Below are 17,560 nucleotides of genomic sequence, written 5' to 3'. Positions count from 1 at the left end.
CTCCACCAACAGTGCATTAATGTCTCATTTTTCCAACATCCCCTCCAACATTTGTCACTTTCCTTTTCTGTCCTGTTAGCCAATCTAATAGATATGAAGTAATGCCTCAGAATTGTTTTAATTTGCATTTCTCCAATCAATGCTGAGTTATCACAAATCATTACTTTAGTATATTCTAAAACCTTACCCTAATGTAATATCAAGCTCACTGGCCTTTATTTGGAAGAACCTACCTTCTTCCCTTTTTTGAAAATCTGCACAACATTTGCCCTTCTCCAATTTCTATTCCCTATGCTCTCCCAAAGTTCACTAGCAGCTTAGCAATTATATCTGCTAGTTCCTTCTGCTTTGAGATGAAGTTCGTTTGATCCCAGTGAAATGAATTCATAAAGAGCATCACAGTTTTCTCTAACCATCTCCTCATTTGTTGTGTTTTAACCCCTTGGAAATCATTTTTGTCCTATTCTTCCCAATCTGAAGATCATTTGCTAGAATAAGAGTGAAATGGTTCTGCCTTCTCTCTATCATCCACTGTCATCAGGCCTTCTATATCTTTGATCTTCTTCTTGTCTTGAGCATAGGTTTAAAAAGTCCTTCTTGTTGTCCTTAGCATTTTTTTTTTGCCATCCTCAGCTCATTTTTAGAATCAGGTCTCCTCACACTAACAGGACTTTGCCCCTCGTTGTATTTATCTTTTCTCTAAGTCCCAGTTAGCACTATCTCTTTATCTCTGTCATCCATATATTTCTGGTGGTAGAAATTACTTCTGAGCTCATAATTAATAATGTCCAGTAGATTATCCTATTGTCTTCATTGAGGAAGGTTTTATTTGTCTATTTCAAGAATCTTGAGTTATAACAGATGCTTTTTTTGAGTCACAGACTGGATATAAACCTCCTTAAGAAAGAAGCTAAAGAGGCAATTGGGACCACCCCTAGAATCAGTATCTTACATACATCAATGATTTATGGGAACTGTGATCAAAATAAAAACAAACTTTCACGTTAAATTTATACCTTTTGGATGCTGCCAATAAATTCTACTATCTGAGTAAGATTTTATTTTTCATGTGTTTAGTTGTTTTCAGTCATACGAAAAGATTCCCAATGCCTACGGATGTCTAAATTGCTACACTAAATCATCTTCCTTAATTCTGACCCACTTCATTTAAATATCTCTGGGTTGTGGTAACCTTTCTTAACATTTTTTGTTTGTAACAGATGCCACAGCTTCTGCTCATATAATTTTCAAAATAGTTCCTTAACCAAGCCGCTTACTTAGAATTATGTCCTGAAGCAATTCTGATGGAAAATAATAAGGAAAAAGTAGGAAGATGAAAGCAAAAGATAAGCTGACTTTGTAATCTGTAGTTTACTTATGTTGCAGGGCCAACATGCAAAATTCAAGAAATACGTGGGGCACGGGGCCCACGTCACCAATGTCAGATGGTTACATAATGATTCAGTACTGCTAACTGTAGGCGGCGCTGATACTGCTCTGATGATCTGGACAAGAGAGTTTGTAGGAACCCAGGAAAGTAAATTGGTTGACAGTGAGGAGTCAGATACAGATGCTGAAGAGGATGGAGGTAAGTCAAACACCCCAAATAAACGAATTGATTTGGGTTTCTCCCATTTATCCAGATCTCTTCATGTACTCCTTCACCAAACTGCAATTTCTAATCTTGTCACTTTTGTGATTTGAGGCTATGACAGTGATGTGGCCAGGGAAAAGGCCATTGATTATACCACTAAGATCTACGCGGTAAGCATCAGGGAAATGGAAGGTACTAAGCCACACCAACAGCTGAAAGAGATTTCAATGGAGGAAAGGTATGACAGTCTATGGTTTGTTTATGTTCACTGTACCCTTTCATTATATTTATCCTGTTACCTGCCCTTGAATTTACATTAACACAGTTTTTTTATATTTATCATCTGGATATTTCTGACATTGAAAACAGCCACTGAGGTTGTGGTGAACATCCAGGACACTGATTTGCTTCCTTCACTGAGGAAGATTTTCTTTGTTTCCAATTTAACCAGAGATCCCAGGATTATAACAGAAGCTATTTTTGGCTATGTAGTGGGCATAAGCTGCTGTAGAGAAGGACTAAGGAAACATCTGAAATTACCTAGATTCAGGATCTTACATTTAAAATGTAATATGAAGATGAAACCAGAAAGAACTTTTATAGTCATTTGAACCCTTTCAAACCCACATCATAGTAGAGTAGATAGAGAGCTGGCATTGGAGCCAGGCAGACCCGGGTTCAAGCCCTGTCTTTGACCTGTGTTGGGTCTAGATGACTCACTCTTAGACAACTCTCTAAGTTTCAAAGAAGGTGACGACCTGTATTGGGAGAGAAGTTTCCTCATCTAGGAAACCTCTCTACCAAGGGTCCACAAACTACAGCCTGAGAGCCAAATCCAGCTCACTGCCTGATTTGTACAGCCCTAGAATCTAGAATGGTTAAAATGTTTATCAAAAGAAACCAAAAAAACAACCCTCTTAGCTAGCAGGCCATACAAAGACAGGTGGCAGGTCAAACTTGGCCTATAGACCACAGTTTGCTGATTCCTGCTCTATACCAATGAAATCACAGGCCTAGTCCCTATCCCTATACAGCTAAATAAAACTTTTTCTTTGTATATTTAATGAAGCTTACGTCAAAATAAGAGCACATTTTGCTTACTCATATAAAAAACAATTTTATCTATAAATACTCCTATAAAGAGCATAGACTTCAGGTAATGAGAATAGACTAATTTTTCTAGGAAGAATCATCTGTCACCAGGATCATAGTGACAAAAGACTAGGTCAGGGGTGGGGAACCTGAAGCCTTGATGCCACATGTGGTCATCTAGGTTTTTGGGTGTGGTCTTTTGACGAAGTTCAAGTTTTACAGAACAAATTCTTTTATTAAGGGGATTTGTTCTGTGAAGTTTAGATTCAGTCAAAGGGCTACACTTGAGGACCTAGAGGGCCACATGTGGCCTCAAGGTTGCAGGCTCTTCACCCCTGGACGAGTTTCTTATATGAGGTATGGAGTGTGGTTGTAGACGTTCTCTTGGGTAAGGAAAGATATTAGGAGGACTTCTTGTATCAGCTTTGGTCCTAGTTCAATGATCTCCACAACCTCCACAGAATCTTCACCAAATATAATGTATAACCAAGAAAGGCTTCTAGAGTGAGATGACCAGGAACTAGTCGGGTTCTGAAAGGCTTTGATTGAGAAGAATTTGTTGAACTGTGAAAGTATATTTTATCAGTGTGGACCTAACCAGAGTCAAATATATGAATGGCTTCAATTTATTCCATGCTGTTCACTTTCTGTGAACGATCTGGGTAAAATATTTGGGCCTCAACTAGCATTTCACTGTTGAAGATGAACGCAGGACTTTGTGGACACTCCAGGCCTTCGGTGTTTGAATTTCTCTTTTCCTTATTTTCTTCATATGGAAAAGGAGGTTGCTAGTATTGTTTCATACTTTTTAACAGGCTGTTTTGTAAGGATCGATGAGGTAATTCCCAAAGCATTTTAGCTTCTCTGGAAAGAGAACTCTAAGATTTATTAATATGAACATATTAAAATTGAAGTAGGGAGAGAGATTAACTGATCATTTGACTCTCATCCAAGTCACTTCCAAGAAAGTTCATGACCTTTATATGTCATTAGAATACTGTCTTTCTTCTCTTTCATAAACATTCTAACCTTTTTTTTCCTCTTTGGCCACCTCAAGTACATTTCGCTCAATAATAATACCTCCCATTTAGATAGCTTTTTAAGTTTCAAAAAGTGTTTTACATATATCATTTTACTTGATACTTACAACAAGGTGTATTAGGTGCTGCTATTATACCCATCTTAGAGAAGGGAAAATGGAAGTTGAAAAGTTTAAATAATTTGCCCAGAGTCATAAAGCTAGTGAGGCGTGATTTGAAACCAAGTTTTCCTGATTTCACTGCCTGAACTCTAGCTACTATAGGACAGTATGGTATAGTAGCTTATACTATATACCATGTAGTAACTATACAATAAAGATATTTGAAAAACTCATCATTGAAATGTGAGATACGTAAGCTTACAGACATCTCCATTCCAAATGTTCTTATGATCTACTGGTGCCCAACCTGTGGTAGAGCCTTCTGAGCTTACATTGGTCTGATCAGCCACAGTCAGACACACTGTACCTGAACTCCAACATAGTGATGTCATTTTGGTCCTCCTCGAGCACAAAGGACAACAACCCTTTATGATATTGTAAACGTTTCTTTGCCTAGGAAGAACAATTAAGCTTGCATGTTCGACATATTGTTTGTTTAGCATACAAACAATATACTTGTTTTGTTTGTATTTAATATATTGTTCGAAACAAATCTCTATTTAGTATTAAGTTATATAAGTAATATATATTAAGAAATATAGACAGACAAAAATGAAACTTCCTTCTCTCCTATTTTCTGTGTAGTTCCATATGCCAGAGTTAACCTATAAGAATGGCTGTTTTGTGGATGGCATGAGTGTATTTTGAAGCTTATTTGTGAAGTCTCTTAATTTTTCAGTTTTATGAGATGTTTCTAGTTTGTTTTTTTAAGATGCAAAAGTTTAATAGAAACATATGTAATATAGTTTATTCTAGTGTGGTTTGGGGCAGTCATAGGGGTTGCTTTAATGACTCTAAGAAAAATCAGAGAAATAGAATTATCATGCAAGTAGACGTGTGGGTTCACTTGTGACTTTTTAAAATCTAAAAGCTTGGTTTGCCTAAATTAATTGCCTTCTCTTTAGAGAAAATCTTACACCCTGTCAAAGACCCTATCTATATAATGCAATCAAATGGGTTGAGGAGAAGGAGTAGTAGTAGTAGTTATAGTAGTAGTAGCAGTAGTAGTAGTAGTAGCAGTAGTAATAGTAGTAGCAGTAGTAGTAGTGTTGGTAGCTGTTGTTGTAAACTCTATACTAATAGCCAGTTTCTGCACATTTCATCAGATTTTTTCTGCCTAGATCCAACTTGACTATGAAGATAACCAGAAATGAACCGCGCTACACTCTAGCGCCTTCAAATCATCTAGCCATAACATATATTATCAAACCAAGTCTTATTAGATTCCTATTCTTTAATCAATACAACCTGATTTCCAACCTATACTTATGCTTACCTATTCCTTTTCCCTCTTATGCATTTCATGCCCCAGTTAAGGCATCTTTAAAGCTTCTAGCAAACATCCAGGCCTTTGCTCTGCATTTTGATCCAAATGGCTTGTTCAGTTTTTCTTGTTTAGATACAAAATCTTGATGGAACCTCATTTACTTGGCAGAGCAAAAATGGAAATTTGCCTGTTTAGGTTTATATTTTTATTTTAGGTGGAAAATGCTTATTAGTACTGATGACATGGGCAGGAGGAGAGATTTCAGCATTCTGATGACATCTCTGGAAATAATACAAACCAAGAGCTAGCTGATCACAAATATGGTTAAAAAAATAAATTTAAAAACTCAAGATCGTTTGGTAGAGACATAATCAAGCATATTTAGTAAGCAAGAATTTCCTTAATAGTTCAGAAAAGATTGATATGTATGGGAGCAAACACTAATGAACCCCAATTAATGTAAGGTGAGGTATGGCATAGTATATAGGAAGAACAGGGATGAACTTAGAATCAGGAAGTGCTGGATTCAGATCCTGCCTCTGGCACTTTCTAGCAATATGATAATTGACAAGTCACTTCACTTGTCTGAGTCGTCCTCATTTCCTGTCATTTTCCTCATTTGCAAAATGGAGGTAACGATACCCCTAGTCTCTACCTTCTAGATTCAAATCTGATGATATATGTAAGGCACTTTGCAAATGTCAAAGCGTTTTATAAATATCAAACTATCATTAAGTTAGAAAGATGGAATCAATGTAATGGTTCTCATGGAACTCTTTTTCCTCCGGCTGATTTTTCAAGCTATTTTGCTTGTAAGATTTTACCTTGCCAGCCTTCCAGCTGAAACCATGCTCCACCTACTTGAATGCAGTCAAGACCTTTGGGATGGTGCTGCCATTTATCTTAAAAGGGGTAAAATGGCTTTCTTTGCAGTGGAGATATGAGTATGTAATGGGTGTTTTTAAAGCTATTGAGAACACCTCATTGTTAAACTTAATTATTCTCATTTAACCCAGTTAATTGAAACCAATCTTGGTCATATCTTGAGAAGGTATGCATTGTGCCCCTGCATGATACCTCATATCTTGTAGGCACTTATTACCCAGCCACCATAATAATGCTAATATCAATCTTATAGTGAGCAAACAAATAAAAGGGATCCTTACAGTTACCCTCAGAGGAAACTTGGATCATATCTGCATGATACGAGATCCAGATAAAAACTGAATAAAAGAAGCCACTTCATAGAATATTCCTGAATGTCCTGGATGTTTGGGACTGGTTAAACCAAACCTCTGGATATTTAGAACAGTAGAACTTTCAGGCCAAGATTGGCACATATGTTTTCCTCCTATTGGACATTGGGGTTAAGTAATTTGCCTAAAGCCACATAGCTAATATAGGAAGTGGTACTGGAACCCAAGCTTCCTAATTGCCAGTCCAGGCCTCTTCCAGGGACAGGCCGCAGCCTCAAGGCCACATGTGGCCCTCAAGTGCAGCCCTTTGACTGAATCCAAACTTCAAATCTCCTGAATAAAAGGATTTGTTCTGTAAAACTTGGACTCAGTCAAAAGGCCACGCCTGAGTACCTAGAAGTCCACAAGTGGCCTCAAGGCGGCAAGTTCCCCACCCGTGCTTGAGTCTATACCCATGTAGTACCTTTTAATTTCCAAGGAAGGTTTTGTGCCAAGTAGAGATAGTCTTTATCTCCCATATTCATAGCTAACTGGTTGGGGAGGTGGGGTAAGGCACTGCTGTAGAGAGTGGTAACATCCTAAATGAAAAGGAATTCTTCCTCTTTCTTTACTTGGGGGATATTTATAATAACAAAAGAATAGATGAATTGACATAGGATCCAAGTATCCCAGGATATTTATATATAAAACATGGTCCTGACGAGTTCCAACTTTTATATAATTTATGTAGGTGTATATATTTATATAACATTGGTTTATATGATTTGTATGATATTACTTTGTATAATTCATATATGATTTATTTATATAATTATTTATATAATAATAATTTACATAATAATTTATTTATATAATATTACTTTATTGTGCACAATCTACTATTACACAAATTCATATTAAACATAGCAAACTGATATCAAGCACATTTACATAATGCCTTAAGATTTATAAAGTGCTTGTCTCACAACAGTCTTCTGAGGGAAGGAGTGAAAATTATTATTCCCATCTGACAGATGAGGAAACTAAGGCTCAAAAGTTAAGGAACTAGCCCAGATTCACATAAAGGTAGAGATTCCAGACCAGAGTTCTGATCCTCAGCCCAGAGCTCTTTCCATTATAACACATTGATTCTTTTTTTAAATTCTCTTTTCTCAAGATGTAATGGCTATTTACACAGAAAGGAAGGTCCCTAGTCATGTAGGAACACTCTGCCTAAAGTGCTCCTTAGACTAAGCCAACAGAGTTGTCCATATGCTAGACAGACACAGTTTGAGGAAAGATCGGATGAGTCCACCAGGTCAGACAATAAACAAAAGCTTGTATTTCCAGAGATGTATAAGGAAGGAAAAGTGAACAGCCATCACAGCTCAAGGAATTGTGCAACCATGAAAATATGGTTTCAGGTAAAAATGGGATTCTTCTCCCACCAATACAGGCACACTGAAATTTGGGCATCTTGTGTATAATAACATTTTCAACCATCTTACATCTATTGCTGCCAAAACACACCATCATTTTAATACCAATATTTTTCTCTGGTACTATGTGACTATAAATCATGGAACACCATGATTTTAAAAGACCAAAATTGCTGATGACCCAAAGGGTAACCATGGAAAAGATGCAGGTAGGTATAAGCAGGCTGCTACTCTAGACTAATACTTATTTACACATAAAATGTGACATAAAGGATACCATCAAAGACATTTATGACTGGAAAATGAAGGGGAATGGACAGAAAGTAAGCTCCTTTAGGGCAGGAGCTGTTTCATTTTTGTCCTTGTATGTATGCCCAGTGCCACACATGGCACATAGTAGACTCTTAACAAACCTTTGTTGACTAGCTGATTAATTGATTAATACAACAAGAGTGAGGGAAGACAGATGGACAGCCCAATACCTATGTGGGGGATACAAGAATATGTAAAAGAACCAGAAGAAGGCCTAATTGTATGGAGTGGATCCTTCTTCTAGAAGGAAGGAAGCCATGAACAAGAATTAAATAAGATGAGCTGCTTAGACATTTTAAGGGATGGAAAGTAAGATGGAAGGGGTACATATCATAGGGCCTCAAACCTCAGAGTCCCCTGCTCAGAGTGTTGAAGATGGGAATACAGTTGGAGACAAAAGGAGAAAAAAAATGTTTTAGAACAGTTGCTGTGTAGGACAAAATATGGAGTCAGTAAGGGTAGAGTAGAAGGATCACTGAGCAAAAGCCATTCTCAATGGCTCAAGGTAATGAAGGAAAGTTTTTAAATCAGTTACTCAAGAAACGACATAATGACTCCAAATGCAAATTAGACACAGTGATATTTAATAGCATTTCCTAACTGGTTTGTTAATTTGTATGTTGGTCTCCTTAAACCATTAGTTTAAACTATTTAGTTCAACATATTTACTTAAAACATGGATATAGAGACTCAAAATAAGATTTTCTAAAAATGCATAGCATTATTAGAATAATGCATAGGTAAAAAGTATGAATTTTGGGCAGAGTGGAAACATCACAGATATATTTAAGGTCTCTTCCTATAGCCCTTGATAGGCCTAAAATGGCCTTATAGTTACACATTCATACAAATAAGGATACTAGGATTTTGAATTAATATTCAAATGATCTCTGAAGTCCCTCCAAGTAAGTCACTCAACCTCCTGTTTCCTCATCTATAAAATGAAGAGATGGAACTACGTGGTCACTTCTAACTCTAGATTTATGATATTATGAACCTAGAATTTTGTCATGTAAATAAACATACAAAAATTATGTATTTGATTTTTAGCCTGACTTACTCCATATACTAACGAAGAATTTAAGGAGAAAGTGATTCTATATGAAGCAAGATCAGGATTCTATACAAAGCATATTCTTTGCCTAGTTGTAGTGTGGAATTCAAGGGATGGAATTGCCTGCCTTCAAGCAGCTTAGAGTCTCACCGGGGAAACATAGTTTTGTTGTTACGAGAGATGGCCCAGCAAAGAGCAGCATAATTCTTGACCTAGACAAACTATCACTGAAAAGTGTTGAGTTTGACATATATCTTATTGTATTTTGCATGTTTTTGGATATTAGTTGGGGAGTTGTCTCAAGTTCAAAGAACCTGAAATCTTTAATTTAGTCAAGGGACCTGATCATATGAGATTTTCTTAATATTCAGCAAACTCCAGAAACTTCTTAAGAAATATCTTTTTCATGGTTAGTATGTGCAAAAGAAATAATTTATAATTATTTGTCTCTGCTCTTCTACATTTTCCTGCCCTCCTGTCCTGCTCCTTATTTGTCCTTTCTCTCCTACTGCTTTTCTATATTGTTTCATAAATCCTTTCATCCTCCTTTTCATCTTTTCATTTCTTGCTCTCCTGATCCAAGGGCAGGATATTCTCTATTTGACCTCTGTGTTTCAGGAGTTGGTGGTTTGATTGGAGAGGATTGTAGGAGTGGTCTAATGGTGCCAAAGTCCCAGGAGCAGCCATTCTGCTTGATCTACACAATCTTACACAGTTCAAAGTCACGCTATATGCATCTTAGGAATCTGGCAAATAATTTTTAGTTTCTATGAGACAGAGCTTAGAGATATAATCTGAACCCTTTTAATGACCAAGGTCAAAATAAAATAACTCAAATGATTTAGTGGAACAGAGGGTGGGAATGGGAGAAAGAAAACTTGAGTTCTGGTCCTGTTTTTCTACTATCTACTAATTATATGGCTTTACACAAGTCACTTCATCTCTCTAAGCCTTAGTATCTTCATCTGTAAAATAAAGGAGCTGGCCTAAATTACCTCTAAAATCCCTTCTACCTCCAGAAGCCCAGTATTCTAATGGAAAGTAGGTTGAATCTATTTTCCACGATTGCTGAGGATGGGTACCTTCTACTGACAAATTATATCTCTCTTTCATCCACATGCTCATACTCACATCTCTATGGGCCTAAATAGAAGAGTGAAGAAAACAGTAGTATTCAGTACCAAAGGACTTTGTTGAGGAAACCTTAATTTCAGTAATAGAACTTATGGTCTTTTTTAATCCTAGTGTCTTAACATATGAGTCTATAGCATGTAGGTATTCTAAGTTACCTAAGTTACCTCACAGAATATTTCATAAGTGTCTTTTGTGTCCTTGAAATAATTTGTAATTTCATTCTTTTTCAATGACTTCCTGTAGAGGGTGCAAGTAGCATATATCCAAACAATGACCAGCACATGAGAAAATGTCCTAAGGGATTCCTTCACAAAAGTGTAAGATCAGAAAACGCGGTGGGCTCAAAAGGGAGGGAATATGGATGGACAGCCCAAGTAATACACTGGAATACAAGAAATGTATGAAGAGCTAGAGAAAAGCCTGCAGCATGTTGAATAGATTGTCCGTCAAAGACCTATGAAGAACACAGAGAATTGCTGAGGATCAAAAGGCATGGCTGGGTTGCAGTCTGCCCCACAGGAGGAAATGCCCACATTGATGAAATTGCAGATCCTTTTAAGTATATATCAGTGACCAAAAGAAAGGGTGCTGTCACTTCCTCTTCAACTGGTGTGGTACAGTTCCTTGGCTCTTTAGTCATCAGTAGTTCAATTCTATCTTGAAATTTTAAACCCAAGTGGGAGTGTCTATCCTGTATTTGCTCCACAAAGTGACAAAGGGCCCAGCCAGCACCCAGTGGTGACTATAGAGAGAACCTTCAGTAGAGTAGGTGGTACAGATAAATGAACGAATAAATGAAAAAGCATTTATTAGCCACCTACTATGTGCCAAGCACTTTGATAAGTACTGAGAGTACAAATAGAAAAGTGAGTCACTCCTTGTTTTCAAGAAGCTCACATTACATAATAGGAGAGTTCAGCTGCAGTGCAGCTAAGAAGTGCCTGGTGTTTCTTAGGATGCAATATCACAGTAAAAAGCCCAGGAATCCCTGGGGTACATCTCTTAGGATACAATGTCACAGTAGTAAACCCAGAAATCCCTGGGGTGCATCAGCAAGTCATATGGCATTGACCAAGAGTCTAGAGGGAATCTCATCTGGGCTAGAAACTCAGCCTTGATCTTCCAAAGTGTGCGGGTGGCCACGTCTTCAAGAGTGTGGAGGTGGTAAATTGGCCTAACTCATGACTGTTGGGAAGAGGGGGAGTAGGCCAAGGGGTCAAAAGTTATCTAGTACCCATTGGGATCTGGGCAAGAGTCAGTTTTGGGGTAGCTTCATCTCAAAAGTAAACATGCAAAAATTATATATTTCAGCCTTGTGCAAGTTCGACCATCTGCTCCAAAGTATTTTTGCATATGTGACATTCCCATCTTGCCTACCAGTCCTATTCATCTCTCTATGCAGTTTTTGGGAGCCATGCCCTCAGAACAGTTCTAAAACACAGGTAGAGAATGACAAGAATTCTGCTCTCCATTGGCCAATTGATTTATGTGTGTCAGAAAGAATTAAAGTTACAATATATGATGGGGTCAAGAGGTTGAGTTGTTTCAGTCCTGTCTGACTATTTGTGACCCCATCTGGGGTTTTCTTGGCAGAGATACTAGAGTGGTTTGCCATTTCCTTCTCCAGCTCATTTTACAGATGAGGAAACTGAGGCAAACAAGGTTAAGTGACTTGCCCAGGATCACACAGCTAGTAAGTGTCTGAAGCTGCATTTGAACTCAGGTCCTCCTGACTCCAGGGTCAACAGTCTATCCACTGTGCCATCTAGCTGCCCCAGGTCAAAAGGACCTGGAGTCAAATCTTGCCTCTGATGCATAATGACTGTGTGATACTGGACAAGTCATTTAATGTAGCAATTCCCAAACTTTTTGCTCTCAGGACCCCTTTACATTCACAAAATTATTGAGGACCCCAAAGAGCTTTTGTGGATTATGTCTATTGATATCTGTAATGTTATAAATTAAGGCTGATGAATTTTAAAAAATTAATTAATCTGAAACAATGATGACAAGCTCATTACACATTAATATTTTCCAAAACAAATTGTAGTGAGAAGAATGGCATTGTTTTACCTTTTCACAAGTTTCTCTAATATCCTGCTTAAGAGAAGATAGCTGGACTCTCCTATCTGTTTCTGGATTCAATATGTTGCGATATGTTGCTTTGGTTGAAGTGTTTGAATAATGTCTGGTTATTCATAAGTAGTTGGAAAGAGGAAGAGTATTTTAATAGACTTTCCATATAATTGTGGATATTCTTTCATACAGTGCTAAAACTAAGTAGTTTCATAAAGATTAGTTGCACTATGGACTCTGAAACCATATCAGTGAACTTTTCACGTTCCATTACGTTACAATCCATTGAACTATCTTGCACTTTATATGGATCTTTGACCATGTGGGACTTTATGACATCCTGTATTTGGTCACTTGGAAAATACTGGTTCAACTGAGTTAGGCAGATCTTCCAAATGCTGACACACTTCACTGTGTGATATAAAAAATCACATTCATGATCATCACCAGCAAATCGTCACCACCAATCTCCTCAGAAAAGTCTTTAAATGCTGGGAAGCTGTCAAGGTCACCATAGCAGATAAAAGTTTTCCAAAATTCTCATTTTCACTTGAAAGATTAAATTTTGTCAATGGCAACAAATACTATCAGTTGTTTCCCAGGAAGCGACAGGCTCACTTCGTTCATTTTCAAGAAAATGCCAAATACCCAAGTCTGAATGACCATAGTTTATGTCAGTTGTTTTTCACGTAAAACTAATGTTTCATGAAAAAAAAAACAACTCACAACTCACCTTGAGATCACCATTGTACCTCAGTATGCCTCAGAAGTGTTTTATACCAACTGCTCATTTTTTCTCACAGAAAAACACATTTACTCAAGAGTCGAAATTTAATAAAAATAAAGAATTTTTATTGTTTCATCAAAGACATTCTCAGGTAAAATTGGCGGGTTTTTTGCTAAGTATTATTAAATATTAGCTGTATTGAAAGTTCATGACAATGAAAAACGTAATAACCAGTAGTGCAGTTTGGTGCCACTGCCTTGATTCATTTGTGCTAAGTCACCAGCAGTTTTGCCCACAATTGCTTTTGCACAATTAGTGCAAAGGTCAACACAATTGCTCCAGGATAAGCCATGACATTAAAAAAAATTGCTCAACACTGAACATTTCAGCACCGTGTCTGTTGCCAAACATTCACATAAAAGATCTTCTCAGTGATTAGTTGGTGCAGAACAGATAGAAGCAAAACAGCAAGTCGAACCATGTCTGTAGATTCATCTGTTTGTAAGGCAAAGGTACAGTTCTGCAGATGAAATATTAACTCAGTTTTCATGTTTGCAATGAAATCTTTCATTCACAGGCTATGTGGCCTCTGGAAAACGCCAATGGACACCTGGATGAGAATGAGAGTGAAAAAGGCAAATGGTGCCTTAGCATTATTATGAAAATAGTTCTGACTTTGCTGACCTCCTGAAAAGGTCATGGGGACCACATTTTGACTTAACCTATCAGTGTCCCCAGACAACTCTCTAAGATTAATTTTTGCTGGTCTGCATTAATAGAGGGAGTTTCCTTACCGGGAGTTCCCAAACCAATAAAAGCATAGTCTCAAACTACCCCCCCCAACCTGAAAAAAAAATTGTTGCCTAGCTAGGTAATTCCATTGAAATTCTAGAGTAGTTATCTGATTTTAAGATAAAAAGATTAAGTGACATTTAGAAATGAATTTAATTATTCATTTTCTATTGTCCTTTTCTGTGTTGTTTGAAGTAATGTTCTTTATACAATTAATAGTTTGGGGGGTTTTAATATTATAAAAAGGATTTAAATTTACTATGAATTTAGAAATAGCTTGTTTTGTTTTACCATAAAGAGGACACCAGGAGACAAAGAATAGAGTGTTAAGAAACTGTAGGAGGGAATGGATAAAACTAGGAAATCATACTCCTCCTTCAGTTAGCATCTATCTACTCAAGCCTAGTACACATAGACTCTGTGGCTACTCTCACCCAATTCTCATTCAATTATTATCTTGGATCCCCGGAACTTGGCTGACTAAATCTTCCTTCACAGATCTAGGGGTATCACTGAGAAACAGAAGTTCTTCTAATGCTGTAGTTCCAAGTCCCTACTTGTGTGTTTATCCTCATGATTATCAATTGATATTGGGCAGCCATAGTTAATTAGCTTTTAGTTAGGAGTATTTACTAAGGTCATATAAGAATGGTCCTTCTAAAAGTCTAAACGTTCCCTCCCTAGTATATTCAGAGTATTGTGGAACGTAGGACCAAGCTGAGAGCATGTTTGTCAAGGGAGGTGGCACCCAGCTCCTAGAAGAACATCAAGATGTTACCACTAAGTATAGTGTAATTCTGCTGGATTCGTGGTAGAGCTTTGAATCTGCCTTTTTTCATGGCATCCAATCTATCCTCGGTTCCTGATACAGACATTGTCATCAGCTGTTCCAGGGACGCTCTTAGGATGCCAATGGGAAATCTGAATTCTCCCATACCCTGTGAAGCTACAAACTTCTCTCCAAGTGTGCCAATGTGCAGATAGGAGATCAAGACTAAGGCCAAGATCAGGTGTCTTTTTCCTCCCACCAAATCTCTTTTCTTCCCCTCTTTCCTTCTCAGTGACTTGGCTGGAAGGTGATCCACACTAAGCTGCCAGACTCCCTGATCTCTAGGTTCCAAACTTGTCTGCTGTTTTGTAAGGTTCATAGGACATGGCCAAGTTTTTTTCAACCAATCTGAAAATATTTTTAATGCAATGTTACTCCATTTCATCTGGTGGCTCTCAAGGACATAACTGATAAAGTTCTTTCCCACACTTAGTCAAGAGTTATGATTGGTTAAATAGAGATGTGTAGCATCTTAGTTATTGTGGAGTCGGATTGATTTGATTGATGGATCTAGTCAATCTCCACCTTTATAGTAGGAAAAAAAATACATCAAATAGGTAGTAAGCATTTTTCATTTGGAAGAAGACAAATTCTATTCACAGGAGTGTACTCCAAATTTGAGTTGTCTAATCAAGGACCTAACTGGTCATCCAGATACTTGGGTCTGAGAACATAGTTGCTGCCAATGTCAGATTACTTTCTTCTTTTCCTCAGCATTATAGGCCACTTATCTGATAGCTGAGAAGGTATTCCCAAAGTGAACTTAAGGGGGCATTTCTAGCTCATATATTGCTTTAAAAGGTATATGTCTATAATACGTACATATATATTTAAAAGCTCATGTGTTGCTTAAAGTGATGTTAGTGTTTAAAATGGAGAGTTTCCCTGACTTTTTTTTTTAATGCAATTTATTTATTTAACATATTTGGTTTTCAGCATTGATTTTCACAACAGTTTGGATTACAAATTTTCTCCCCATTTCTGCCCTCCCCCCCCACTCCAAGATGGCGTATATTCTGGTTGCCCTGTTCCCCAGTCAGCCCTCCCCTCTATCACCCCCCTCCCCTCTCATCCCCTTTTCCCTTCCTTTCTTGTAGGGCAAGATAAATTTCTACGCCCCATTGCCTGTGTATCTTATTTTTTAGTTGCATACAAAAAGTTTTTTTGTTTTTGAACATCTGATTTTAAAACTTTGAGTTCCAAATTCCCTTCCCTCTTCCCTTCCCACCCACCCTCCCTAAGAAGTTGAGCAATTCAACCTAGGCCACACATGTATTATTATGTATAACCCTTCCACAATATTCATGTTGTGAAAGGCTAACTACATTTTGCTCCTTCCCAACCCATCCCGCTTTATTGAATTTTCTTCCTTGACCCTGTCCCCTTTCCAAAGTGTTTGTTTTGATTACCTCCACCCCCATCTGCCCTCCACTCCATCATCCCCCTGCCTTTTATTTTTTTTTTTATCTTCCTCCCTCTTCTTTCCTGTGGGGTAAGATACCCAACTGAGTATGTATGGTATTCCCCCTCAGGCCAAATCTGATGAGAGCAAGGTTCACTCATTCCCCCCTCACCTGCCCACTCCCCTCCTCTCCTAGAACTGCTTCCTCTTGCCACCTTTATGGGAGATAATCCACCCCATTCTATCTCTCCCTATCTCCCTCTCTCAGTAAGTTACTCTCTCATCCCTTAATTTCATTTTATTTCTTTTAGCTATCTTCCCTTCATCCTCAACTCACCCTGTGTCTGCTCTCTTTCTTTTACATATATATATATATATACACATACATACACACATAGATACATGCATACATACACATTCACTTATATATATACATAAACATATATATATGCATATATATATATGCATATTCCCTTCAACTACCCTAATACTGAGGTCTCATGAATCATACTCATCCTCTTTCCATGTAGGAATGTAAACAAAACAGTTCAACTTTAGTAAGTCCCTTGCAATTTCTGTTTCTTGATTACCTTTTCATGCTTCTCTTGATTCTTGTGTTTGAAAGTCAAATTTTCTATTCAGTTCTGGTCTTTTCACTGAGAAAGCTTGAAAGTCCTCCATTTTATTGAAAGTCCATATTTTGCCTTGGAACATGATACTCAGTTTTGCTGGGTAGGTGATTCTAGGTTTTAATCCAAGCTCCATTGACCTCCGGAATATCGCATTCCAAGCCCTTCGATCTCTTAATGTAGAAGCTGCCAGGTCTTGGGTTATTCTGATTGGGTTTCCACAATATTCAAATTGTTTCTTTCTGGCTGCTTGCAGTATTTTCTCCTTGATCTGGGAGCTCTGGAATTTGGCAACAATATTCCTAGGAGATTTCTTTTTGGGATCTATTTGCGGAGGCGATCGATGGATTCTTTCAATTTCTATTTTGCCCTGTGGCTCTAGAATATCAGGGCAGCTCTCCTTGATAATTTCCTGAAAGATGGTATCTAGGCTCTTTTTTTGATCATGGCTTTCAGGTAGTCCAATAATTTTTAAATTATCTCTCCTGGATCTATTTTCCAGGTCAGTGGTTTTTCCAAGGAGATATTTCACATTGTCTTCCATTTTTTCATTCCTCTGGTTCTGTTTTATAATATCCTGATTTCTCATAAAGTCACTAGCTTCCACTTGCTCCAATCTAATTTTTAAAGTAGTATTTTCTTCAGTGGTCTTTTGGACCTCCTTTTCCATTTGGCTAATTCTGCCTTTCAAGGCATTCTTCTCCTCATTGGCTTTTTGGAGCTCTTTTGCCATTTGAGTTAGTCTATTTTGTAAGGTGTTGTTTTCTTCAGTGTATTTTTCAGTATTTTTTTGGGTCTCCTTTAGCAAGTCATTGACTTGTTTTTCATGGCTTTCTC

The 17,560-nt window shown here is 37.6% G+C and overlaps 1 protein-coding gene across 2 annotated transcripts in view; it reads left to right on the top strand.

The window, feature by feature from the left end:
• EML6 (EMAP like 6) overlaps positions 1-17,560 on the top strand; it is a 313,373-nt gene that overhangs the window by 257,848 nt on the left and 37,965 nt on the right. For both annotated transcript variants that reach the window (XM_036748788.1, XM_036748789.1), the window contains exons 26-27: positions 1,387-1,588; positions 1,706-1,832. In XM_036748788.1, coding sequence (XP_036604683.1) covers positions 1,387-1,588; positions 1,706-1,832 — 329 coding nt within the window. The remainder of the gene's footprint in view (positions 1-1,386; positions 1,589-1,705; positions 1,833-17,560) is intronic.

Source organism: Trichosurus vulpecula, chromosome 3 (assembly GCF_011100635.1).
Source record: "Trichosurus vulpecula isolate mTriVul1 chromosome 3, mTriVul1.pri, whole genome shotgun sequence".
NCBI lineage: Eukaryota > Metazoa > Chordata > Mammalia > Diprotodontia > Phalangeridae > Trichosurus > Trichosurus vulpecula.
The sequence above is the reverse complement of the archived record's forward strand: the minus strand, read 5'-3'. Positions and strand labels throughout refer to the sequence as shown.